Source organism: Aethalodelphis obliquidens, unplaced genomic scaffold (assembly GCF_003676395.1).
Source record: "Aethalodelphis obliquidens isolate GAN/ISIS:26980383/991018 unplaced genomic scaffold, ASM367639v1 scaffold21, whole genome shotgun sequence".
NCBI lineage: Eukaryota > Metazoa > Chordata > Mammalia > Artiodactyla > Delphinidae > Aethalodelphis > Aethalodelphis obliquidens.
This window is the reverse complement of record NW_020837965.1, coordinates 15656390-15684356: the sequence shown is the minus strand read 5'-3', so window position 1 is coordinate 15684356 and position 27967 is coordinate 15656390. Positions and strand designations below refer to the sequence as shown.

General features: G+C 37.8%; 1 protein-coding gene across 4 annotated transcripts in view; it reads left to right on the top strand.

Annotated features, from left to right (window-relative positions):
- RPS6KA5 (ribosomal protein S6 kinase A5) overlaps positions 1-27967 on the top strand; it is a 181770-nt gene that overhangs the window by 40587 nt on the left and 113216 nt on the right. For 3 of the 4 annotated variants that reach the window (XM_027120332.1, XM_027120331.1, XM_027120333.1), the window contains exon 2: positions 20814-20885. In XM_027120332.1, coding sequence (XP_026976133.1) covers positions 20814-20885 — 72 coding nt within the window. Of the gene's footprint in view, positions 1-20813; positions 20886-20922; positions 21101-27967 lie in introns of those variants that run through there. The other variant, XM_027120334.1, reaches the window with a different exon arrangement.

Below are 27967 nucleotides of genomic sequence, written 5' to 3'. Positions count from 1 at the left end.
AGTGCTAATAGAAACCAAATTGGCACTATTAGCAGCATGTAGCCTGGAAAACAGAAAAAGGAAAGGGTGTTGATAAAGTACTTTCTCACAGTAGAATTAATTGTAGAGGTGACAATAGAATTGCAGTGGAAAAGTGAGGTTATGACTTAGGAGGAACAAAGTGCTGCTGTATTTTCTTACATCAAATTGAAATCTGATCCTTGGGAATATTACTTGTGACTATTAAAAACTATGTTATATCTTGCATGGAAGATATAATTTAAAATATATCAACAAATACCAAAATAATTTTGGTAGCACTTTGGAAGCTGGAATGTTTGCCTTGTTGTCATGGTTTAAGTTTTTGTCATTTATAAGATATCTAGTTTTTTGCTTGCCAGAATACTGAAGCATGTCTCCTATGGTAAATGAAGGTAGAGCGAAACTTAAGAATAAGGAAAGCCTGCTGAGTGTAAATAACGAGGTTCTATTTGTCTAATCTAGATTTAGGTTCGAAGCATGATTGTCTTTAAACTGTCAGACAGTCAGTGATTTATAAACTAACACTACGGGAACTAGCTTTTGAAAACAAGTCTTCTAAAAATTTCTGTGCAGTCATTTTGATGTGCTATATTGTTCTCTAAATTATCTGTTACTTCACCTTTTTGTGCGTGTTAAGTCACATGACATGGCCAGGCAATGAAATATTGAATTGACTGTTCTTTTAAAGCTGTATCTTGTAAAATGATTGTGAATTTTTTTAATAATCTGACTACAGTAAAATTTTTATTGTCCATTGGCCATCTTCAATTGGAAGCTCCACAGACATTTCACATACTTTTTTTTTAATTCATAAAATTTATGTTAACCAAACTTATACATACACACACTCACAAAGCTGCATGTTAAGTAGTGATGTGCAGTTAAATCACATGCTCTTCCAGCAAGGACAGAAAAACTTCTAACACTTAAGAATAATGCATTCATAAACAAATAGCCTATTTCTATAAAATTTAAGAACAAGGTGCTTAGATGATGTAGTATAAGATGTATCAAAAATGTGTGCATTTTGAAAAATGCCTTAGAAGCTTTATATTGCTGTTTAGAAATATAGGACTTTTCTAAAAAGTAAGCATTAACTTTGATAAGTAAATACATTCGTGCAAAACAATAACCAAAAAAGCATTAAGAAAATCCATGTTGAATCTGAAAGTTTCTTCTCTATAATATTCATGTTTAAACATATTTTCATGATTCTTACTTTATGGCCCTAATTTTTTTAAATTGAGGTATAATTTACATACAATAAAATTTGCTCTTCTTGGTATACATTTCTGGGTTTTGACAAATGAATATGGATCATGTGCACCATTTTGAAAATTGATCATTTTTATTTATTTTATTTATTTATTTTTGGCTGTGTTGGGTCTTAGCTGCTGTGCACGGGCTTTCTCCAGTTGCAGTGAGCAGGGGCTGGCTACTCTTTGTTGCGGTGCATGTGCCTCTCATTGCGGTGGCCTCTCCCCTTGCAGAGCACGGGCTCCAGGTGCGCGGGCCTCAGCAGTTGTGGCACAAGGGCTCAGTAGTTGTGGCTCACGGGCTCCAGAGCACAGGCTCAGTAGTTGTGGCGCACGGGGCTCAGTTGCTCCACGGCATGTGGGATTCTCCTGGGACCAGGGATCGAACCCGTGTCCCCTGCATTGGCAGGCGGATTCCCAACCACTGCGCCACCAGGGAAGTCCTGAAAATTGATCTTAACTTATGTTTTACTCCGAGTGCTGTATGATCTCATGGTCACTTAAGGATTATCAATTTGAATTTTAAAGATGGCACAATAGCTATTTCAGTAATTTCAGTGTTTTCACTTTGTGCTTAGTAGTATTGGTGAATAACATATTGAGGAATTTACTTTTTCCCCTCTTTCCCTAGTTCCAGTGCCTTAGTATAGCCTTTATCGTTTCTGTCCTTGACTATTGCATCAACCTGTGTGTTGGTTTTGCCGCTTTCCATGTGATTCCTTTATAATTCATCTCACCCACTGCTGCTGCTGCTGCTGCTGCTGCTCTTTCTAAGGTACAGAACTGTATCGTAATCTTCTGCTTAAAATCTTTCATTGGCTCCCCATCGCCTTTATAACAAAATACATGCTTTTTAAACTTAGGGTCTTCCATGAATTGGTTCCTGCCTTGTGTCTTTTTTTAAAAAATTTTTTTGTGGTTCGCGGGCCTCACCATTGTGGCCTCTCCCGTTGCGGAGCACAGGCTCCGGCCGCGCAGGCTCAGCGGCCATGGCTCACGGGCCCAGCCGCTCCGCGGCATGTGGGATCCTCCCGGACCGGGGCACGAACCGTGTCCCATGCATCAGCAGGCGGACTCTCAACCACTGCGCCACCAGGGAAGCCCCCTTGTGTCTTAATGGGCCTTCTTTCTCCTTCCTTTGCCTGCATTTGCCCATCTGTTCTCTTTGCAGATTCCCAGATGTGCCATGTTCTCTGTCTTCTTGGTAAGCTTCTGTGTGCTGTCCATCAGTGTCCGACTTCCCCAAACCTTCAGTTGAGGGAAGATGCTCTCGCGTGCTCCTCTGGCACCCTTCCTACCTCTTACCGCTCTGCTACTGCTGGCGCCCTGGGCTGCTTCACCGGCCTGAGTGCCTCCTCTGGACCCTGTGCTGCTTGACATCAGAGAGTATGTCTGCTTGCCAGGGCTTTTGCACAGTATTGTCTACAAGTAAGCATTCAGAATGTTTCTTCAGTTAGTGGACTATATATGTATCAATATATGTAGGGCATGATGACTACATAAAACCTACAAAATAAGTAAGGAGAAGAAAAATGTATTATCACTGTAGTGGGCACCAGAATTCCTGTATGGAGGTAACTGCCACGGAGGCATCACGTTGTTGTCAGGCTGTGTTAGGGGTGTGAGTCTGAATGTTGGCTGAGACTGAGAGGTCCAAAGTGGAGGAAGCTGGACTTCCCTGGTGGCGCAGTGGTTAAGAATCTGCCTGTCAATGCAGGGGACAGGGGTTCAAGCCCTGGTCCGGGAAGATCCCACATGCCGTTGAGCAACTAAGCCTGTGCACTGCAACTGCTGAGCCTGTGCTCTAGAGCCCTCGAGCCACAGCTGCTGCGCCCATGTGCCGCAACTACTGAAGCCCATGCACCTAGAGTCCATACTCTGCAACAAGAGAAGCCAGTGCAATTAGAAGCCTGCACATCACAACAAAGAGCAGCCCCTGCTCGCCGCAACTAGAGAGAGCCCACATGCAGCAACGAAGACCCAATGCAGCCAAAAATAAATTAATTAATTTAAAAAAAACCAACAACAAAACAAAGTGGAGGAAGTTGCTTGGCAGGAAACAAGGGGACAGATTTGTTGGTTTTGTTCCTAATGAGGAAGGAGAGAGAAAAGAGGAAAAAAGTCAGAAAAAGGATGTGAGGCCAGGTAATAGGTGAGATAAAGACCTCACCTGAGGATGGAGGATGGAGAAAGATTAAAGATGTTCCCACTTCCAGTTTCCTTTATAGTGTTGCCATGCTTGCTGCCCCTCTGCCTTTCTCCAGAAATCTTCACTCAAGTCTTTTGTGCTAAGGAATGCTTTTTGCATGTGTTTGGGTTTTGCCTTTGTCTTCTGTAGAACTCAAAGAAGGACCCAAGTCTTGTTTGGGTGGGTGCAGCACAGAACAGAGATGATCCTGAGTACCTCAGAGGGAGCTGAGGATTACCACTTAGGACTTGATGGAAGCCGTGGGAGAGGAGAGGCTTTCGACTTGCACAGGCCTTATCTCTGCAGGATTTGAGTCCATCAGTCTGGATTCTAAGGAGCTGGCAAGACCCAGCTGATAACTAGGATACATCCACAACAGGAAAAGACTGGACATGAACACAAAATGAGAGTAGCTAGTATTAGGATGGTGGGGTTACAGTTGACCCCATCCCTGAGACTTTCTCTGTTACAGGTCATAATAAAAGAAAAGTTTTAAAAAGAGGAAAATGTCCACAATGTTGTGATGTGATCTTTTTCACACTGGCACTTGGAAATTAGAGGTTAATGTTGATTTCTTTACTATTGAAGGTGCTGGAAAGGGGAAGGTGAAACTAATTATTGAGGAATAGGGAATTTGGGCTGGGACTAAAACTCCTTACTTTACCAAAAACAGGAACTTTCTCATTAACTCATTAGGCCTTGTTTCTCTCTCTCTTTTTTTTTTAAATTGATGAGTTAATGTCTCAAAGGGGGAAAAGAATCAGTTAAGTACCTGAAAATTGGCAAGGTTTTGTGTAGACATTGTTTAAGTTTTAGCAGTTGATAGTATTCTGTAGATCATAGATTTATAATAAATTATGGCTTCATTATTTCAGTTTCAGCTGCAGCAGGCTATAAGATTCTCTACTTCCTATTGCATTCACAACTAAATCTCACAATGTTGCTTTTTATAATTGTTCTTTTCTTCTGAAACGAAAAATAGTCAGAAAACCATTGACAGGGTCATGGTATACCACTGCTGTGTCTTGTATGTATTGCTGTTAATTAAGTGTTCCTTGTTGGTGGCAAATAGGATTCAATGTTGGATCATTATGCTATTTGTGTTTTCTCTTCATGCTCTGACTTCATGCATATAGTTCTACTTATAATTAAAAAAGACTGATGTAAACCCCAATGACACTATACCAACTTACAGTGGCCAATGCAAATCAACAAGTACATGAAACATCTGTTTGCTTGATTAGTGCATTTTTCTTTTTGGGTAAGGGTATCAAGTGAAAATTGGGTTGCTTGGTAAGCAAGGAGCTAGGAAAAAAAGGGAGTTGGCTGTGTATTCTAATAGCTAAAGACAGAAAGGCTCAGGAGCATGATACAGCTATCTCCAGGAATGGGGTGTTCCTACCTAGGGAACCTGGTGTTTGAAGCTGTTGATTAGGTTATTCCCAGGAAAGTGCTAGAAACACACTGCCCAATTTGACATTCTGTTTTTTAGTTTTCATTTTGTCCAGTCTGTCTTTTGTTGTGCATTCTTTAAATATTTTAGTTCTTTTGATTAGGATATTTCAAATCCTTCTACCCTGCTTTACAGTGATTTTTCTTAGACCTCACTTCAGCCTCTGTTGTATATTTTAGCCAGGCTGATTTCTGAGGCATTTTACTCTTGTTTCAATACACTGCTTCTCTGGCAGTCCCTTCACAGACCATTTGTGTCCATTAGAAAGGCTATATATAATCTGTTTTTTCAACCTTAACACCTTGACCTACCCTTATCCTTCTCTCTGTCCTTTAATCCTTTTGTCCAAGATCCTATTATTTATCACTTTCTGAAGGATCTGCTCCCTTAGAAACCATCCCTCCGACCTCCACTGTTTCCAGCCTTTCCCTTATAACCTTTTTTTTTTTTTTGCGGTAACTGGGCCTCTCACTGTTGTGGCCTCTCCCGCTGCGGAGCACAGGCTCCGGCCGCGCAGGCTCAGCGGCCATGGCTCACAGGCCCGGCCGCTCCGCGGCACGTGGGATCCTCCGGGACCGGGGCACAAACCCGCGTCCCCTGCATCGGCAGGCGGACTCCCAACCACTGCGCCACCAGGGAAGCCCTCCCTTATTCCCTTTGTTCATCTCACTCATCTGCCTTCTAAGTTGGAAAAAAGTTTCATATGATTCTTTCCCATTTCCTCTATTCCTTCCCTTTATATGCCCATTTCTTGAACAAAATCATCTGTACCCATTGCTTTTAAGGATATTATTTTGTTTCTCCATCCCCACCTTTGCACCCTGACCTCACTGTGTAGATTTGAGGCTCAGGTTTTGTGTATTCATACAACTACAATTCAGGAACAGCCAAATGGAAGGGATTCGTAGGGCGGGGTGTTTGGAGTGAGGGAGGTGGTGGGAACTGTGGAACTTTCTTCGCCTCTTACGAAGCACCACCATCCCAGCGCCTCTATGTGTGCGCCAGCCCAGAACCTCTCTGAACCCCAAGTCCTGTTGTTCAGGGGTTTTTATGGAGGTTTCTTTACGAGGCATGATAGATTGAATAATGACCAATGGTGATTAACTCCATCTCCAACCCCTGTTCTCTCCGCAGAGGTGGGAGGAAGGAGGGCAAGAGGGTGGGGCTGAAAGTCCTTGGTTTGTAGCAACCAGCCCCCATCCTGAAGCTGTCTAGCAGCTCCCAGCCACCAGTCATCTCATTAGCTTACAAGAGACTCTTACCACTCTGGAGATTCCTAAGCTTTTAGGACTGAGACCAGATATATACATTTATCATTGTCTGCAGTGTGACTTCGTTGATGATCAATTTTTTATGGACATTCTGTCTTTCCTTGGATTCTATACATTGTTAGTTTTCTAACCATTTCTCTGGCTCTTTTTCTTCTTGCATCCTAACTGCTGGACATCATCAAGACTTGCCCTTCTTTTTGTGGTCTCCTGAAGGGTTTTCTTCTGAAAGCTTTAGCCATTGCCCCCTTCTAATAACCTTGTACATTGTAGGGGAGGAAAAAAAATACTTTTTTCTCTACCCTTCTACATTCTCAACCTGGATCCCTATGACAAAAGACAGATTAATGAGAGAAAAGTATGTAAATTTATTTCATGTTAGTTTTATGTTACATGGGAGACTTCATAAGGAAATAAAGACCTGGAGTAATGGTTAAACCCGAGCTTTTTAATATTAGGTTTGATGAAGAATGGAGCGTCATGGGAAAAGGGTATGGGTAGTAAACTGGGGGAAACTTAGCAAGTCCTGTTTCTTCAGATTCCTCTCTGTGTCCCCTGTCTTCAAAAATAAGGATGCTCCTTTCCTCTGAATATAGGGAGGGCCCCTTGCACATGAGGGGTTTGTGACATGCTTCAGGGGAAGGTCAGAAAGTCCTTCTTGCATGTGCTGTTTCTCAAGTTACTTCAGCTTAAGATACTCAGGATGCCAAGGTCCTGTCTTTTAGGGTAGCATGTCCTGATCCCCATCAGCCTGCTATCTCTGCAGAACTTTAGTTCCTTCTCTAGAATTGCCCACACTACAGCCCTTTGGGGATGTCATGCCATCGCTTCAAAATCAGTGTTGAAACCCCAAAACTTCCCCTTTCAACTTTCCCTTTTAACTTCCCCTTTCAACAAAATTCTGTTAATAACACTACCATTCACCAAACTTTCATTTCTTTTTTTTTTTCTTTTTTTTTTTTTTTTTTTGCAGTACACAGGCCTCTCCCGTTGCGGAGCACAGGCTCCGGACACGCAGGCTCAGCGGCCATGGCTCACAGGCCTAGCCGCTCCGGGGCACGAACCCGTGTCCCCTGCATCGGCAGGCGGACTCTCAACTACTGCGCCACCAGGGAAGCCCAGACTTTCACTTCTTGTACTTTAGATATGGGGTCAATGGGGGAAAATGGAACAGAAGTTCAGTTAGTTTATCTTTGAAAGTAGGGACCCTGTCCTGTTTGCTTTTGCAGTCTCAGCATCCAAGTCAGGTGTTCAGTGAATGTTTCTTGAACTGAGTATTTCAGTGATTCTTAAGTTCATTATTTTCTCTTCCTTCTAGTTTCTACTTGGACCAGATCCTCATTAGCGCACATCTGGTTTATTGCAGTTACCTCACCAGCTTTTAGTATTAGTCTTTCCTTGCTTCTATCTGCATGGCACACTACTGCCAGGGTAATTTTCCTAAAACCTTACCTTCATCTTGTCAAGAGCCATTATTGCTTATGGATTCAATTAAAGCTAATTAGTCTGGCAGTCCAGGTTTGGAATCATCTCATTTCATGTACCTATTTTATGTAATATTTTTACTGTTTTCCCCACATTTTTCTTATAGCTAAAGAGAACAGTCCACTTATTCTCTGCTAGCAAAATACTTATTCCTACTTTGCTTTTGCTCCACCTCTTCTTCTGGTCCAGAATTTCCCAGCCATTCTGTCATCTTTGCCAGTTTCAATCCTGTGCTTGTTATCAAAAGACCTAACACTTAGTTCAGGTGTTAGTAGGCACTGGTAAATGTTTCTTAAATGAATGAATGAGAACCAGTATTCTCAATGAGGTTGTCTGATAACTTCACATGATAATGATATTCCCCTTAATGTCCACAGACTCCATAATTTTTTCTATTAAATTACATTTTCACAGCTTATTGCAAATTTAATACGTAGTTAATTCATTGAATAAAATCTGGTACATGAGTGCCTTAGTCATATACCAAGAAACCTACTTGAAATGACTTCAGAAGCATTATTCTCTTTATTTCTACTTAAGAGCTTTTAAATTAAGCCTTTTCTTAGCTTTAACATAAGTGAATCATTGGATCTAATGAAATGATTTCAGCACATGCTCTGTGCAATTACATTTGTACAGCTTAGCAGAAACTACGGCAACAGAATAAAAAATGTGTTGTTACTGATTGTTTTCCTCCATAAGAGTGGGAAGTTCCAAGTTAAATATCTCACAACCTAAAAAAAAAAATTATAGATAATGTGTGTTACAAATTATGTTTGGTAATAGAATTGCCTAGAAAGTTGGGATAAGAAGCCATTTAGCAATCATATGTTTATGGCTAAGATCTTAGAAAAATATGCCGAGGATTAACAATAGTTATCTTTCAGTGGTGGGACTATGGGAGATTTTCAAGGTCTACTTTAGGCCTGTTTATATTGTCTGTCTTCTTAAACTGTGAACCTGGATTATTTTATGATAAAAAACAAACAGAAAAGCTATTTAAATTTGGGAGAAAAGACAATTATCTTTTTTGTCTAAATTTATTATTTTAAGAGTTATGTCAGTCATAGTTTCCCACAGTGCACATAACCATATTAATATTACAGGAGGAGCTGAAGGAATCCAGTTATAGTATAAAGAACCAAGTATTTTATATTTGTTGTATAATATAAGATTTTTCCTTTAAGAACTGTTAATCAACTGTTTTCTAGAGGGAGTCATTTAAATATTGAAATTTATTAGAGTTTTGGCAAACATATTTTTTGAAATCCATTGACTTCTTATAAAGGGCTTAGTTAAATTCAGTCTTAAAAGTGATTTCCTAACTAGGGAGTATACATTATAAGATAATAACACTAATCCAGAAGGGAAGGATTTTCAATGGGATAGTTCCTAATATATATTCTTTTAATTTGGGTATAGTTGTTTTACAGTGTTGTGTTAGTTTCTACTGTACAGCGAAGTGAACCAGCCATACGTATACATATATCCCCTCTTTTTTGGATTCCTTCCCATTTAGGTCACCACAGAGCACTAAGTAGAGTTCCCTGTGCTGTACAGCAGGTTCTCATTAGTTATCTATTTTATACATATCAGTGTATATATGTCAGTCCCAATCTCGCAATTCATCTCACCCTGCCTTTCCCCCCTTGGTGTCTATACGTTTGTTCTCTACATCTGTGTCTCTTTCTGCCTTGCAAACAGGTTCATCTCTACCATTTTTCTAGATCCCACATATATATGTTAATATAAAATATTTGTTTTTCTCTTTCTGTATGAGGAAAGGCAATGGACATGAGTACAGGCCTATTTCTTTTCTTTTTTTTTAATTAAAAAATTTATTTATTTTTGGCTGCGTTGGGTCTTCGTTGCTGCGCGCGGGCTTTCTGTAGTTGCGGCGAGCGGGGACTACTCTTTGTTGCAGTGCGTGGGCTTCTCATTGCGGTGGCTTCTTGTGTTGCAGAGCATGGGCTCTAGGCACGCAGGCTTCAGTAGCTGTGGTGCGTGGGCTCAGTAGTTGTGGCGCATGGGCTTAGCTGCTCCGCAGCATGTGGGATCTTCCCGAACCAAGGCTCGAACCCGTGTCCCCTGCATTGACAGGCGGATTCTTAACCACTGTGCCACCAGGGAAGCCCCAGGCCTATTTCTGGTACAGTCTGGTCCCAGGCTAGCTCCAAACCACCTATCCAGGTAGCTCCAAACCACCTAATCAGCATATCATTTTGGACTTTACCAAGACATGTGAATGACTCAGAAATACAGCTTTCTGTAAGTGGCTGATGTTTATTGCACTTCAAGGATGAAATAAAGTGTGTAAATATTTTAAGTCTTGTTCTAATAAATGTTAGTAGTGTTGCTGGGAAGTTTGAGCTCTTGCTCTTAGGTTAAGAATTTAATTAAGAGAAATGTAGTTTATTTTTAGACTTTCATGTTCAAAGACTTCTAATTACAATGAAAGATAATAATAGAGAAATGAGAACCATTTCGACTCCTAGACTCACATGCTTGAATATATGTTTGTCATTGCTTGGATTCTGTATAACATCGTATTTACCATGTGCTTTTATGTGTCTTTTCATTAACACAATGAAAAAAATCTTTTAGGGCTTCCCTTGTGGTGCAAAGGTTGAGAGTCCGCCTGCCGATGCAGGGGACACGGGTTCGTGCCCCGGTCCGGGAAGATCCCACATGCCGCGGAGCGGCTAGGCCCGTGAGCTATGGCCGCTGGGCCTGCGCGTCCAGAACCTGTGCTCTGCAACGGGAGACGCCACAACGGTGAAAGGCCTGTGTACCGCAAAAAAAAACAACAAAAAACAAACAAACAAAAAACTTTTAATTAACAAATACTCCCCCATGCCTAAATATGATAGAGCTTCCTAAAGATTTGCTTCAATATGTGTGATCACTTAACTTTGTCTAACAGATATTATGTAAAAGAATCATATGGCTATTAAGTTCAAGATCCTTGAGATGGGCCTATGTCATATCACCTTTAAAATTTTATTTGCTCTTTGAAGTTAACTTCCTAGGGCAGTAGTTGAAGTGAAAAGCAGAAACTGCTATTATAATGTTGGCTGTAGGAAGACTTTTGCTTCTTGTAATGTCAGAATAAGACCCCCTCCTGGAGAATTACTTTGCACAAAACAACTATAAAAACTGAACTTAATAGAAAAAGCGATGTTTAAGGCACTTGAGAGTGAACAGAAGCAGATAGACTCTTATGGGGAGTACACAGTTGTAGGAGGGGAGGAAGGAATCATTGCCTTTTCACTAATTTTAGTTTCTGGGTAAGTACAGGCCATATTCTTTGGACTCTGGTAAAAAAAAACAATAGTCTCTCTGGTCAGAGAAACTGGAAAACTAAAGTCATAGAACCTTGGCTGCTGAAGATAGTGAAGGAATTCCAGAAGGAGAAGAGCCTTAGAAGAGGGAGAGTCCTCAAATTTTGTGTACAAAATTTGTACATACACCTCTGACTGACTTCTGAACCATGCATGAGTACAAGAGACTTAGAACTCAGCTAAATACGAAAGAAATCTGAACTGGCCTAGAGCTACCTTCTAAGAAACAGATTTGTAATTCAAGTCAAGCCAGGCCAAGCCAAGATATTTGCCTGCTAAAACAAAAGAAACAACTCTTGTGGAGAAAGAATAACAATGTAGAATTTTTACAATTAACATTTAAGGGTTAATGTTAAGGGTACAATCCAAAATTACCCTAAGTATGAAGAATCAAGAAACTGTAATATATCCCAGGAGGAAGTAAAAACAACTGAATCCCAGCCTGAGATGAATGAGATATTGGCAATAGCAGACAAGAATTTTAAAGCAGCTCTTACAGTATCCTCAATGAAATAAAACGACATACTTTCAGTGAGTGAAAAAATAAGAAATCTTATCAGATAAATAGAAACAGTGAAAAAGAACCACATGGGAGTTCTAGAAATGAAAAATACAATATTTGAAATTTAAAAATCCACTGGACGGATTTAACAGTTGAATAGAGATGCCAGAAGGAAAAGTAAGTGAACTTGAAGATGGAACAATGGAAATCAACTAATGTGAAGAACAGAGAGAAAGCATATTAGAAAAAAATGAATAGGGTATCAGGGACCTCTTCAGTAGTATCAAACAATCCAACATACATGCAATTGGAATCTAAGAAGATGAGGAGAGAGAATGGGATAGAACAAATATTTGAAAAATTAAGGCAAAAATTCCCCAAATTTGGTGAAAAACAGAAGTTTACAGATATAAGATACTCAGTGAATGCCAGGATGAATGAACCCAAAGAAGTCCACATCAAGACACATCATGGCTGGAAGCAACCTAAATGTCCATTGACAGAGGAATGGATAAAGAAGATGTGGTACATATATACAATGAAGTATTACTCCGCCATAAAAAAGAATGAAATAATGCCATTTGCAGTAACATGGACCTCTAGATAGTCATACTGAGTGAAGTAAGTCAGACAGAGGGACAAATATCATATGATATCACTTATATGTGGAACCTTAAAAAACGGTACAAATGAACTTATTTACAAAACACAAATAGAGTTACAGATGTAGAAAACAATCTTATGGTTATCGGGGGGGAGGGGGGAGGGATAAAAATGGAAGATTGGGATTGACATATACACACTACTATACATAAAATAGATAACTAATAAGGACCTACTGTATAGCACAGGGAACTCTACTCAATACTTGGTAATGACCTATATGGGAAAGGAATCTAAAAAAGAGTGGATATGTGTATATGTGGAACTGATTCACTTTGAGGTACAGCAAAAAGTAACACAACATTGTAAATAAACTATACTCCAATAAAAATTTTAAAAAGAAAAGAAAAGAAAAAGACACATCATGGCAAAACCGTTGAAAGCCAAAGATAAAGAGCAATGTTGAAAGCAGTAAGAGAAAAATAACACATTTCAGACAGAAGAGCAATAATCCATGTAATGACTGACCTTATGTCATAAACCAAGAGGGTGGAAGGACATGTTTAAAGTGCTGAAAGAAAGGAGAAAAAAAAGCCTGGATGTTTTCCTTTGATTCTATATCAAAGGAAAATATCCTTCAAGAGTGAAGATGATTCTGGAATTAGGCAGTGGTGACGATGGCACAACCTTGTGAACATACTAAAAAACATTGAATTATATACTTTAAAAGGATGAATTTATGGTATGTTAATTATATCTCAATAAAAAATTTAGATAAAGGTAAAAGAATGACTCTTTAAGATAAAACTCAGAAAATTCATCACCCGTAATACAGAAATGTCAAAGAATATTCTTCAAGGTTGAAGAAAAGTGATACCAGATAGAGTTTTGGATCCTTGGAAAAGAAAGACCATCAGAAATGATAAGTATCTGGAGAAGTGCACAAGTCTGTCTCTCTCTTTCTTCTTTATTTCTTTATAAAATGTATCATATAAGCAAAACTCATAACATTGTCTGTGAAGTTTATAACATATGTAGAAGATGTTATAAATCCCATATAATGTATGATGGCTGTACCGGGAAGGATGATTGCAAGTTTTCTATATTTTATGTGAAACGGTACTTTTTTAACTGTAAGAGGACTGTGAATATAGATGTATATTGTACTCCTTAGAGCAACAACTACACAAATAATGCAGAGAAGTAGAGCTAAATTATGAGTGTGAAAATTGAAATTAAATTCTTAAAAACATTCAAGTATTTTTTTCACAAGTCAGGAAAGTAGGAACATGGGACCAAACAACAGAAATGGTAGACCCAAATCCAACCATACCAATAATTATATTAGATTGTTAATAGGTTAAACTATTAATCTAGTAGTTTAGATGAAAATAAATGTTTATAATTAAACACTCCAGACAAAATCCTAGCAGGGTTTCTTGCATAGAAATTGAAAACCTAATTCTAAAATTTATAACAAAACACAAGACAGTCTTGAAAAAGAAGATCAAGATGGGAGGATTTATATTACCTGATTTCAAGACTTATGATAACCAAGGCAGTGAGCTGCTGGCATGAGGCTACACATAGACCATTGGTACAGAAAAGAGAGTTCTGAAATAAACCCATACTTATATGGTCAATTGATTTTTGACAAATGAGCCAGCATAAATCAATGGTAAAAAAAAAATAGAGGGTTTCTTTTTTCTTTTTTTTTTTTTTTTTTTTTGTTAAATGGTATTTGAACAACTAGATACCTGTATGAGAAAAAAAAGAACCTTGATCCTCACCTCACATTATACAAGAAAGTTAACTCAAATTGTATCGTAGACTTAAATGTAAGAACTAAAACTACTAAATTTCTAGAAGAACATTTTTGCAAATATCTTTGTGACATTGGGTATCCAATGATTTCTTAGAATCCAAAAAGCATAGACTGTAAAAATAAATTAATGGACTTCATCAAAATTTTTAAAATTTGCTTTTAAAAAGACAAAATTAAGAAAATAAAAAGCCAAGCTATAGAATGGAGAATACATTTGCAAAACATATGTCTGCCAAAATACTTTTATTTAAAATATGTGAAGAACTCTTAAAACTCAGCAGTTAAGACAGAAACAACGCTATAAAAAAATGGAGAAAAGATTTGAACAGACAATTCCCACACACACAAAAATACAAATGACTAATAGACCCATGAAAAGATGTTCAACATGTCATCAAGAAAATGCAAATTAAAAGCACATTGAGAATGTAGAAAATTTGAAAGAATCAACAACAACAACAACAAAAACCCCTCCTGAAACTAATAAGAGATTACAGCTTTATTACAGTTTTAAGACACAAGATTGATAACCAAAAGTCAATCACTTCCCTACCTACCAGCAATGAACAAGTGGAATTTGAAATTAAAAACACAGTGCCATTTAAATTTGCACACCCCCCCAAATGAAATACTTAGGTATAAATCTAACAAAATATGTACAAGATCTATATGAGGAAACTACAAAACTCTGTTGAAGGATACTAAAGAAGAACTAAATAAATGGAGAGATATTCCATGTTCATGGATAGAAAGACTCAATATTGTTGAGATGTCAGTTCTTCCCAACTCGTTCTACAGATTTGATCTACAGATTCAATGCAGTCCCAATCAAATCCAAGTACATTATTTTGTGAGGATCAATAAACTGATTCTAAAGTTTACATGGTTAGGCAGAAGACCCAGAATAGCCAACACAATATTAAAGGAGAAAAACCGTCAGGAGACTGACACTACCCACTACTTTAAGACTTACTATCAAGCTATAGTAATTAAGAAAGTGTGTTATTGAGGACAGAATAGACAGGAACAGGCTGGAGAGCCCAGAAATAGACCTGTATAAATATAGTCAAGTGATTTTTGACAAAGAATATAGTGGAACAAAGATAGTCTTTTCAACAAATGATGCTGGAACAACTGGACATCTACATGCAAAATATTGAATCTAGGCACAGACCTTACATCCTTCACAAAAATTAACTCAAAGTATATTACAGACCTAAATAAAACATAAAACTATAAGTCCTAGAAGATAACATAGAGAAAGCCTAGATGACCTTGGGTATGGTGATGACTTTTTAGGTACACCACCAAAGGCATGATCCATGAAAGAAAGAATTGATAAGCTGGACTTTATCAAAATTACTAAAATTCAAAAATTCTGCTCTGCAAAAGACAATGTCAAGAGACTGAGAAGACAAGTCACATACTGGAAGAAAATATTTACAAAAGACATTATCTGATAAGTGATTTGTCCAGAATATACAAAGACCTCTTAAAACTCAACAATAAGAAAATAAACAACTTGATTGAAAAAACTGGGCCAATAACTTTGGCAGACACCTCACCAACAAAAATACACAGATGGCAAATGAGCATATGAAAAGATATTCCATGTCATATGTTATCAAGGAAATGCCAATTAAAACAACAGTGGGATACCATTACACAACTATTAGAATGGCCAAAATTCAGAACACTCATAAAACCAAATGTTAGTGAGGATGTAGAGCAACTGGAACTCTCATTTACTGTTGGTGTAAACGCAGAGTTGATATAGCCACTTTGGAAGACGGTTTGGTAGTTACTTATAAAACTAAATGTACTCTTACAATATGACCCAGCAGTTGTGCTCTTTCATATTTACCCAAAGGAGTTGAAGACTCGTGTCCACACAAAAACCTGCACAGAGGATTTTTAGGGCAGTAACTACTCTGAATGATATAAATACTACAATGGTGGATTCATTTGTCCAAACCCATAGAATATACAACACCAAGAGTGAACCCTAATGTAAGCTATGAACTTTGGGTAAAAAACCCTATTACATCTGCTTGGGCCCCAGCTGAGGTTAAGACAAGACAGAGTAAAGCAAAGGAGTACATTTTGTCAAGCTTGATCTTTGGTCCCTTACCCCAGAGTGAATCATTGACCTGGTGAGCTGCACTGGGCCACAGGGGCCCTTTGCCCTAAGCAGATACTACTCTCTAAGCTTGTTCACTGGAATCTAACCATTCTTAATCAAGGAAAGGCCAGGAAAGATAAATTCTCGGAGAAACTCAGGTGGATAAAGTGTGTTTTTATAAGCCTAGGGCTAAACTCTTTTCAAGCCCAGAATTCCTAGGACCTGGGGCTTAAGGTATGAGGGAGGGAAGACCCTCTCCCAAGCTCTGGCTTAACTCACCAGCCACCTGGTAACAATCTTGATAGAAAAGCAATACAAAGTAAATAAACTCTTCCACAGCTAAGGCCAAGAGAGGAGATTCCAAAGAGTACACACCTTGAAGAAAGCAGAGCTAACCTCCTCCTCCTGGGGAAACATTTACCACTGTGATGACTCCTTCCCCAAATACCGAAGGCATCAGTGCTGTTCATCTTGAGCTCTGTCAATTCCTTCTCCCCAGGATTGGAGGTTGGGGAAGCCTTGAGCTCCCTTTGCAGACAAAGTGTTAATTTATGTCAGAAACCAAATAACAGAGGTAGTAGATTATGAGCAAAAGCAGGCCTTCACAGATTATATGAACAATCTTTGTGAATGGTCAGGCTTTCCGGGATGGTATGCTTTGTAGAACCAAGTGTAATTAATCTGTGGCCTCTTTTAATTTCCTCTGAGAATAATTCTATGGTTAGTGTAGAAAGGTTGAAGTGTCTGTGTATCAAAAGATAGTTCCTTATCTTCCTAGTCCAGCTGCAAATATAGATATGGGAGAAATAGTATTTGGACAATGCTTTTGGAAAGCTGGGCCTATACACATCTCATAGTAAATAAAAGATGGCTCCTAACAGCGAGAAACAGGATTGATAATTTGTAACATTTGACTCTTTAATAATGTCTTAAACTGCAAAAATCTTGCACAGTAAAATAACAGAATTTAACATTCAATTAGAGCCAAATCATTATTTCAAAAGTGATGGTTTCCTGTGAGCTTCACTTTTACTATAGCCTGCTTGACATACTACAGGAGGATATGCTGTTGTGTGTTTACTTTAAGATACTACCTATGTTTCTGGTATTCGTTTTAGATTTATATTGAAGCCAGTGTGAGCTTGAGGCAGGGCCATGTACACTGATTTGTTCCCACTATGAAATTATGCATGAATAGTCAAACTCTTAGGAACTGAAAGTAGAATGGTGGTTCCCAGGAGCTTGGAAGAGAGGGAAAAGAGGAATGGTTCAATGGAGTTTGTTTTGCAAGGTGAAAAAATTCTAGAGATCTGTTGTAAACAATGTACCTATAGTTAACACTACTGTATTGATGCTTAAAAATGGTTAAGATGGTAAATTTTGTGTTTTGTGTTTTTAACCACAATTAAAAATATTTTTTAAAGTTATGTTTAGTTAAATCAGAAAGACACTGAAATTACTTATCCCCCTGAAACTTTTAATTTTAGAAGTTCTTAGTTGGGTCTAATTTTCATAAAATTGTAGTCCCAAAGCATTAATTTATTTACAAACACTAATAATATTATTGGAACACAGCAAACACTGTGTGAATTAAGCTCATACAATCCTCATCACAACCCAATGAGGTAGGTATTATTTTATTATGTGCCATTTTATTATGAACATTTTCAAATGTAATACAGAGAATTTGAAAGAGTTGTATGCTGAATATCCTTACACTCACAATCCGGATTCTGCAGTTAACATTTTGTTGTATTTTCTTTATCACATATCTGTCCATATCTATATGTGTCCATCAATCCATCTTTTTATTCGGTTGGCCAAAAAATGCCTTCAGTTTTTAAGCAAAAATAAAAGACACATTTTTCATTTTCACCAAGAACTTTATTGAACAACATATTCACCCTCTTGTTCCACTACCTTCTGCCATTTTTCAGGCAACTTCATAATTCCATCTTCCCAAAACGTTTTATCTTTTTGAGCAAGGAACTGTTCCAGATGCTTTTTACAGTCTTCCAGGGAATTGAAATTTTCCCCATTAAGAGAATTTTGTAAAGACCAAAATAAGTGGAAATCCGAAGGTGCAATGTCTGGTGAATACTGTGGATGAATCAGAACCTCCGAGCCAAGCTGTAACAGTTCTTGCCTGATCATCAAAGAAACACGTGGTCTTGCATTATCCTGATGGAAGATTATGCATTTTCTGTTGACTAATTCTGGACGCTTTTTGTCGAGTGCCACTTTCAGTTGGTCTAATTGGGAGCAGTACTTGTTGGAATTAATCGTTTTGTTTTCCAGAAGGAGCCCATAATAGAGGAATCCCTTCCAATCCCACCATATACACAACATCACCTTCTTTGGATGAAGACCGGCCTTTGGTGTGGTTTGTGGTGGTTCATTTCGCTTGCCCCACGATCTCTTCCGTTCCACATTATTATACAGTATCCACTTTTCATTACCCATCACAATTGTTTTAAAAACGGAACGTTTTCATTACATTTAAGTAGAGAATCACATGCGGAAATACGGTCAAGAAGGTTTTTTTCACTTAACTTATGTGGAACCCAAACATCAAAGCGATGAATATAACCAAGCTGGTGCAAATGATTTTCAGTGCTCAGTTTGGATATTTTGAGTATGTTGGCTATCTCCCACATGCTATAATGTTGACTGTTCTCAGTCAATGTCTCAATTTGATCCTTACCAATTTCAACTGCTCTACCCAACCGTGGAGCATCATCCAGCGAGAAATCTCCAGCGCGAAACTTCACAAACAACTTTTGACACGTTTGACCATTCACAGCACCTTTTCCATACACTGCACAAATCCTTTTTGTGTGTTTCAGTTGCGTTTTTACCTTTCTTGAAATAATAAAGCATAATATGCTGAAAATGTTGCTTTTTTCTTCCATCTTCAGTATTAAAATGGCTACACAAAAATTCACCAATTTTAATGTCTTTTTTTAAATGCACGCTGATATGACAGCTGTCACATACAATCTGACAAAACTGTTTTGAATGAAGTTAAAGACAACTAAGTGCTACTAGAGCCATCTTGCGGAAAAAAACGAACAAACCTCTCGGCCAACCCAATAAAAATACATTTCAAAGTAAATTGTAGACACCAGTATGCTTTGAGGGTAGGAATTTTTATTATCCCCATTTTACACTACAGGGATATGAAACACAGAGAAATTAAGTAATTTGTTCAAGGTCACAGAGCTTTTAAGTGGTAGAACTAGGATTTGGACCAAGCCTTTCTTAATCATGTCTTTCTTATCACAGAATGCTGGTTCACACAATATGAATAGGTTATTTCCATAAAAAGTAATTCGTGGTCCAATAAATTTGCAAATATAAGTATCGGAATCTTGAAGATCCACATGCATATTTTTATGGGGCAGGATCTGTGAGGTTCAGTGTTAAAGAAACTTGTTAAACCTTGTTTAAGCTATTTCCAAATTTATTCAACCGGAGCACTCTTTCCCCACCTTCCCCCCAAACATAACACCTATTAACATTTCATAGGATAGGATCAGAATTCATTGGAGTATGCTCTTGAAAATGCTCATTTATAAGGTATCCTAATTTTGTTTATTTACTACAGAATATGTCTTTGAAGAGTTTATATTTTTAAACATAGTCCTAGAATTTTAGAGCTGGCAGAGATCTTAGAATTCACTGAGACCAGTGCTTTCACCTCAAAGATGAGGGAACTGAGATGCAGGGTGGTCAGGTAATCAGTTCAGGCTACAGCATGTTCAAGTGCTTGGTGACAGAAATGGGAGTGGAGTCCAGCCTAGAGCCTGGGAATGGCATTTATAATCAGTAAATATTTGTTTGAATAAATGAATGCATCTTCTAAATCTGTCCAGTTTTCTCTCTACTACATATCTATCTACATGTTAGAATTTGTGTTCATTTTCAGATTATCTGGTCAGTAGAGAGTCTTTATTTATTTATTTATTTATTTATTTATTTATTTATTTATTTATTTGTGGTACGCGGGCCTCTCACTGTTATGGCCTCAGCCTCTCCGCGACATGTGGGATCTTCCCGGACCGGGGCACGAACCCGTGTCCCTTGCATCGGCAGGCAGACTCTCAACCACTGTGCCACCAGGGAAGCCCCGAGAGTCTTTATTTTTTAAAGACTTTAGACTTTTAGACTTTTAGAGAGTCTTTATTTTAATAAAGTAGAGCACTTTTATTTTTATGTTAACCTTTGATACAAATGTTATATAGTTACTAAATTCTAAAAAAAGTTTTATTGTGGGACTTCCCTGGTGGCCCAGTGGGTAAGACTCTGCGCTGCCCATGCAGGGGGCACGGGTTCCATCCCTGGTCAGGGAACGAGATCCTGCATGCATGCCGCAACTAAGAGTTTGCATGCCGCAACTAAGAAGTCTGCATACCACAACTAAGAGTCCACATGCTGCAATGAAGATCCCGCGTGCTGCAACTAAGACCCGGTGCAGCCCCCACAAAAAAAGTTTTTTTAAAAAACCCCACAAAAACAAATCAGTAATTAAAAAAATTTTTTTTAAATAAAAAACGTTTTATCATAATATGTAACATACAGAAAATTACACAGAACATAGCTGTACATTTTAACGAATAATTATAAAGTGAATCCTGGTTTAACCATCCAACTCAAGAAATAAAACACTGCTGGTACCTCAGAAGCCCCTGTGGGCCCCCTCCTATTGCTGACCCCCTTAATTATTTATTTTTTCTCTTTCTTTTTTAGCTAATTTAACAGGACATGCAGAGAAGGTGGGGATTGAAAATTTCGAGCTCCTAAAGGTCCTAGGAACTGGAGGTAAGTCTTAATTCTTTTTTTTCTTTTTTTCAGGAAAAAAAAGTACTTGATATCCTTATGACAAAGGATTGATATCCCCAATACAGAAATCAGTTAATCTTTAAAAAGCATAAGGAATCCAATAGGAGAACTAAGAATGTGAACAAAGCATTCATAGAAGAAATACAAAAGGCAAAATTTAAAGGAATTGGTAAAGAAATACAAAAAAGGAGTTGGTAAGGATCAAGAAAAACCAATCTCTCTTACCCTGCTGTTGTGAATGTAAATTAATTCAGTTTTTACACAGGACACAATATTTTTAAAAAACCACTAACATTTATGGAAAGCTTGTTACTTGCCAAGTACTCTGTGAAGTGCTTTATACTGATTGATTCAGTCAATCCTCCCTCAACTTTATTGATAGTCCATGCTCATCATTTTTAATAATGAAAAATTCAAGACTCTTTGGAAACCTAATGGCATGAATTTGGTTAAATGAACATGCATCTATATGTTCTGTTATCTGTACAATAGGATTGAAATGATCTATATTTACTAACATTTTTGAAAGATCTCCATAATGTAATAAATTTGAGAAAAGATTATAGAAGAGAATGTACAATATACCATTTCCATAGTATAAAAATTGTGTGAATAAATGTCTACATGTAAATATATAGAAAAATCTCTGATCTGTGCACCAAAATGATAACAGTGTGGCTGTCCCTGGGTGGTGAGATGTTAGATGATCTTGACATTCTGCTTTATACTTCCTTGTGCCCTCTCAATTTTTGCTATCACTGTTCTCGCTGCTCTGAAGTCAGGAACTCATGGGCATATGACTTGTGCAGGTGCAGAGATCCCTGCACTAGAAGAGCCTCATGTTTGGTTTAATGCTCTGCTTTCACTGTTCTGAAATTCTAAATAATTCATGAACAAGGCACCCCACATTTTCATTTTGCATTGAGCCTGCCAATTATGTGGCTGGTCTTGTCAGCATATAAATTTGTCTAATCAGAATCCCAGAAAGAGCCAATAGAGTGGGGAGAAGTCCTATCCAAAGAGATAATAGCTGAGAATTTTCTAGGATTGATTAAGCATATAAATTTGCAGATCTAGGAAACAGAAAATCCCAAGCAGACAAGTATAAAGAAATTATTACCTAGATACATCAGAGAAACTGATGAACATCAGAGACAGAGAAATACCCTAAAAACAACCAGAGAGAAAAGGCATATTTATAGAGGAATAATGAGTAGATTAACAAATGATTTTTCAACAGCAAGCATGAATGCCATAGGAGAGTGGAAGAATATCTACAAAATGCCCAGAAAAAATAACTGTCAATTTAGAATTGCAAACACAGCAAAACTGTTTTCCAAAAGTGAGGGCAAAATAGACATTTTCAGACACACAAAAGCTAGTGTGTTTTCCACCAGTACATCCTCACTAAAAGAATTTCTAAAGGATATAATTTTAGGGAGAAGGAAAGTGATCTCAGGAGAGATTCTAGGATGAAAAAAGTGTTGGTGAATAAAGAAGATCTAAACAATATTGACTGTGTAAAACCATAGTCGAAATGTCTAATTTGTGGGGTTAAAAAAAGAAAATTGAAATATTGGACAAAAATAGCACATAATTTGGGCGTTGATAGGAATTTAGTGGTCTGAGGTAGTGTTCCTCAAATTTTAACAAGCACGTGAATCTTGAAATGTGTAAAAGACCAAATTGATTGAAAAAAGAATAGAAAACCTGAATAGTCCTGTAATTCTTTTTTTAATTAATTAATTATTTTTTGGCTGTGTTGGGTCTTCGTTGCTGCGTGCTGCCTTTTCTCTGGTTGTGGCGAGCGGGGGTTACCCTTCATTGCGCTGTGTGGGCTTCTCATTGCAGTGGCTTCTCTTGTTGTGGACCATGGACTCTAGGCACGCGGGCTTCAGTAATTGCAGCACATGGGCTCAGTAGTTGTGGCTCGCGGGCTCAGTAGTTGTGGCTCGCAGGCTCTTGAGCGCAGGCTCAGTAGTTGTGGTGCACGGGCTTGGTTGCTCCACGGCATGTGGGATCTTCCTGGGCTAGGGCTCAAACCCGTGTCCCCTGCACTAGCAGGCAGATTCTTAACCATTGTGCCACCAGGGAAGCCCAGTCCTATAATTCTTAAAGAAATTGGTCAGTAAGTAAAAATCTTCCTGCTAGGAAAACACTTGGTACAGTTTCAAAAATGAATTTTGCCAAACATTCAAGGCATAGATAATTCTAATCTTCCACAAATTCTTTCAGAGGACAGAAAAAGTGGAATTATTTCTTCCAACTCATTGTGTAAGGCTAGTATAACCTTGATTCCAAAAACACACAGAGTATGAGGAAGAAAAATTACAGGTCAGTTAAAAATTCTTTTAATTAAAAAACATTTTAAATTTAATATCAGATTTATAAGACAAACCTTGTATGTGTTTTCTTTCAACATATATAACACTTTGTCTCATTATTTACCTCAACTGTTTGAGTGGCTCTATCATAGGCAGATCTTTAAGATAATTCTGCAAAGGTGAGAAAAGAGTTTACCAGTAATGCTTTACTTGCATTTTCATTTCATGCTTCTTCCTGTAACTGGTCTCTTGTTAGCCATGGATATTGCTTTTCCTTTTCGTCAGCTGACAGTTTCTTGCTCTTATGAGAAGATGGACTAACTAAGAAGTGTCATTGTAGGTGTTTCTGTATTTAAAATCACAGTTTTGATGACTAAATGGAGTAGGTGGAAACTTTTATTATGAATATAATAAAATCTCAATTTTTATTCAAAAATTTCAGTTTCATTACCTTTTTAAGCTAATTTTTTCCAGAACTACTTAGGATAATAGAAAAGCCTCATCAGATGTCTTTATGTGTCATGTCAGGCTTTCTTTGGAAGTGAAACTGAGAACTCTTCTGATGATTTAAGTTTTATGTATTTTGAACCAGAAAAAATGCTATTCATCCAATATCTTGAAGACTTTGTAGAATATTGGAAAATGAAAGATTTACTTTTTGATCTCATACTTAAATACATGTAATATTCATGAAAAAATCTCTTTTACTCAGAGTATTGATTTATATCTTTTCAGCTATCTTGTTTCTTTTGATCTATTGCTAATCTTGTTAATTAGTTTCCTGAGCTAGAAACTTGGAAATAATTTTTGATCCTTCTCTATTTTGACTTTTTTTCTTGTTTCTCACAAAATCCTATAATTTTTCTTTCAAAATGACCCTTGGATTTACCTTTTCTGTTCTTAGTGCCATGGCTCATATTACCTTATATATGGATTGTTGTTAAGGTTTTCAAAATTGGTCTTTTTGCAAGTTCTCTCTTCCATTTTATGCATTTTATACATATTCTGTTATAAATAATATGCAGCCTCATTAAAATTCAACATTATCATGCTATTCTCCTGTTTCAGAACTTATAGTGCTTTCTTCCTAGTTATTATTCAAGTCCAAATTCTTGCCTTACTTTCAGGCTTAGCTCTGTATTTTTTCTCCAGTTACCCCAATATTCCACCTACTTACTAGTCTGGTTGATTTTCTTTTACTCCCCTATAATAATGTGTACTTTCCCATCCTCTGAGGCCCTGCCTTATCTTGTTCCCCTACCTTAGTTCTCCTTCTCTTTTCCACCTATCCGAATCGTTCTGAATTGCTTCATTCTCTGAATTGTGGCACTGAAAGTCCTTGGTAGAGAAATGGCAGTGAGTGGTTCTCTGAATCTTCCTTCACATCTGCTATATTTTTCCTCTAGATTGTGAACTCTTAAGATCATCCTTATATATGTTTCCAACCCTATTTCCCTCCTCCCTCCCCATAGCCCGTAACAGTATGAAGTATAATAATAGTCTAACAAGTATATAATTCATGCTTTTGTCTCTAGTGTTGTTCTTGAGGTTGATACTCCCAAATTCAGGAAGTATCTTTGGTTCATCTTTTAGAATTATTTTGTTTCATGATGAAATTTTGTTGCTTGTGGGAGTAATGATTCTTTCTAATTTCTCTCCTTTTCTGCTGCCTTCCTTTAACGATTTTGCTTTCTTTGAGACATCTGTCTAAGTAGAGAAGAAAGTCTTTAAATGTACCCATTGTGTGCATTACTCGTAATTCTGATGCTTAATGAAGTGGAACATGTATTCTCTTTGAATTTTCTTTATTCATCATACTAGATCTGTACTTCAGAGATTTTTTGTCATTATGGCAAAAAAGATAAATTTTGTCCTGTAACTGTAAAGGGTGCAGCTGAGTTGATTTTTCTCTTCTAATTTTGGTGCATTCATAGTTGTGACGTACTTGGATATCAAGGATGACTTAGAAGACTCAGGTTTGAATCTTGACATCATCATTGCCTACTGGTGTTCCTTGGGTAAATCGCATGAACTCTGTGAGCCTAAGTGCCTATTGGCCTAAGTTAATAGTACCTATCTCACAATGTTGTGAAAATATCAATGAGATAATGAATATGAATTGCCAATTGCTAAGTAACCATCAGTTGCGGTTATTTATTCAACAGGGAACTCCACTTTAAAGCTGCACCCTAAATTAGAAAAACAAAATTATTTAGGACTTATTAAGGATAGATTATTAGTTCTTTCTTTTCTTTTCTTTTTTTTTTTTTTGCGGTACGCGGACCTCTCACTCTTGTGGCCTCTCCCGTTGCGGAGCACAGGCTCCGGACGCACAGGCTCAGCGGCCATGGCTCACGGGCCCAGCCGCTCCGCGGCATGTGGGATCTTCCCGGACCGGGGCGTGAACCCGCGTCCCCTGCATCGGCAGGTGGACTGTCAACCACTGCGCCACCAGGGAAACCCTATTAGTTCTTTCATGTAGTCACTTTGTTAGCATATCTGGGAGAAATTTCAACTAAAGTTATATTTCTAATAATAAAAATCTAACAAATATTTCATAAGTGATGTTAGTTGAAATTTTATTAGCATTTCTAAAAAGTGGATTTGTATATTACCTTCAAAATAACATGTCAAATGAAGACTGTGTTTCTTTCTTTGTTTTCTTCTCTTAACTACTCAAACATTTTAGGTTCTGAACAACCTTTTGTATGTTAGGTTAACATATGCATAAAATGAGTAATAAAACATTTAGATTGCCTGACATATGGTAAATGCGATATAAATTTTACCTATTTATATATCTGAAAGGGAAAGAAGGCCACCTTCTAAAAGAGCTAGTATAATGCATTACCAATGTCTCAGATTAGCTTGATACATAAGTGATAGTCATTTCTTAACAAATATTTTATTGTAAAGCCTAAAATATGTCCAGCAATAAATAGGGACATGCAACTACCAAAAGATCTTCCGGGTTTCAGGCTGTTCCTTCCTAATCTGTTCTCCATACTACAACCAGAGTGATCTTTCTTAAGTATAAGTTTGATCATGTCACTTCTCTATTTAAAACCTTTCACTTCATTCCCATTGCTCTTGGGATTCATTCATTCACATGTTTTATTAAGAGGCAAGTACTGTTTGGGTGCTGAGGAAAGAGTGGTGAGCATTTAAAAAAAGGATATATTACATACAAACTTGAAAATTGAATAATATGGCCTTCATTTAATGTTTATTTCTGGGTTTATGAAATCTTCAAATGAGTGCTGGCAGAGTAGAGAGATTCAAAAGGCCTTGCCTCCCATAATGTCTATTGAGCAGCAACCATTTGTGTTTTCCTCAGTCCCTGGTGCCCTCGTAAGAAGGTTACTTTTTCTTTATCCTGTGGATTTTTATTTTTTTGTTTTTATTTTTGGCTGGGGATCGGGGGATGGTCATGTAATCAGCAGGAGATGCTGCAAGCTGTTCTGTGGAAATACTATCCAGTAGGAGAGATTATTATTGGGTTGTTTACCCCAGCCTAAGTGCCATCCTTGAAATGTTAACTCTGATAGGTCTTTGCTCCTTGGTCCCAGAATCTGTGAAAATCATCCCCAACAAGACAGCCTTTTAAAATATGTACGTATGTATTTTTTTACCTCAGACTTTTCAGAAACGTAGCTTATTTGTTAAATAAGACACGTTTCTTTTTCTGGGTAATTTGCCACTAGATGGTGCTAGGAATTGCACTAGGCAACTTAAAGACACAGCTACTTTTTGGCCATATGATCAAAGGGAAAAAAACTTTGGTTGAGGCATATCAAGACTGTTTTAAACAGTATTATGACTTAGTCATCGTTTGTCATTTAATTCGCTTAGGTGTTTGGAAAGTATCCCTATTAAAATAGTACTTTTAAAAGCCTGTATTCACTAAATTGTCAAAATTGTCATTCAAAAAAGTTTATAATTTTGCATCTGTGTGTACCCACTATACCTTCTGCTTCAGTGTAAGCCTATAGTGTTTAAGGAAATCTTAGAGGTCAAATGTTTGTGATGTTTTATACCACAATCAGAAGGTGATTCCATTTGAACATGTTGGTTGACACTGTCTCCCTAGTATAAGTACAATTTGACTTATTCCTGATGCTGTTGTAGGTCACATTTGCTAGAAGCAGAGCCTGGGACAAGGATTTGGGCACACTTGATTTATTGCAGGAATGCTCTCAGGAGAGAGTGAGGGGAGTAGCAAGGACAGAGGAAGAGCCTAAGCAGCACGTGGTCTAAGCTGGGGTTTCGGTTCAGCCTGAGCCCTGGGAAGTTTTGGAGCAAGAGTGAGGAGGCACGCCTTTTGTACTCAAATAGCTTGTTGGTTGAGATATAAACAGAATGATTATGAATGTGCTTCTTGGTCCTTATTTCCTTGTTTTCCCGTATTTTCCTTTTAGTAAGGTCCTCTGGTAATCACATTCCATGGGTAGTCAATTCAAGTCTAGACCTCACAGTGGGACATGGTTCCTTTTGTGTCTTTTTCTTCTTTCCTGATGGACCAGAATCTCCGGTTTTCAAGTCATCTGGGACCAGGGATAAGAAATGCCATATGGATTACGTGGGTCATCCATGTGGAGATAGTCAGGAGTCGGCCGCGGCCACATACATACATGCAGTTATTAGCTGGACTAATGCATGTACTGTCTTAGTGCTTTCTCCGAAATTAAAAAGTGCTGATCTAGAAGATGTTATACAATTAGTCTGTAATTATTCAAG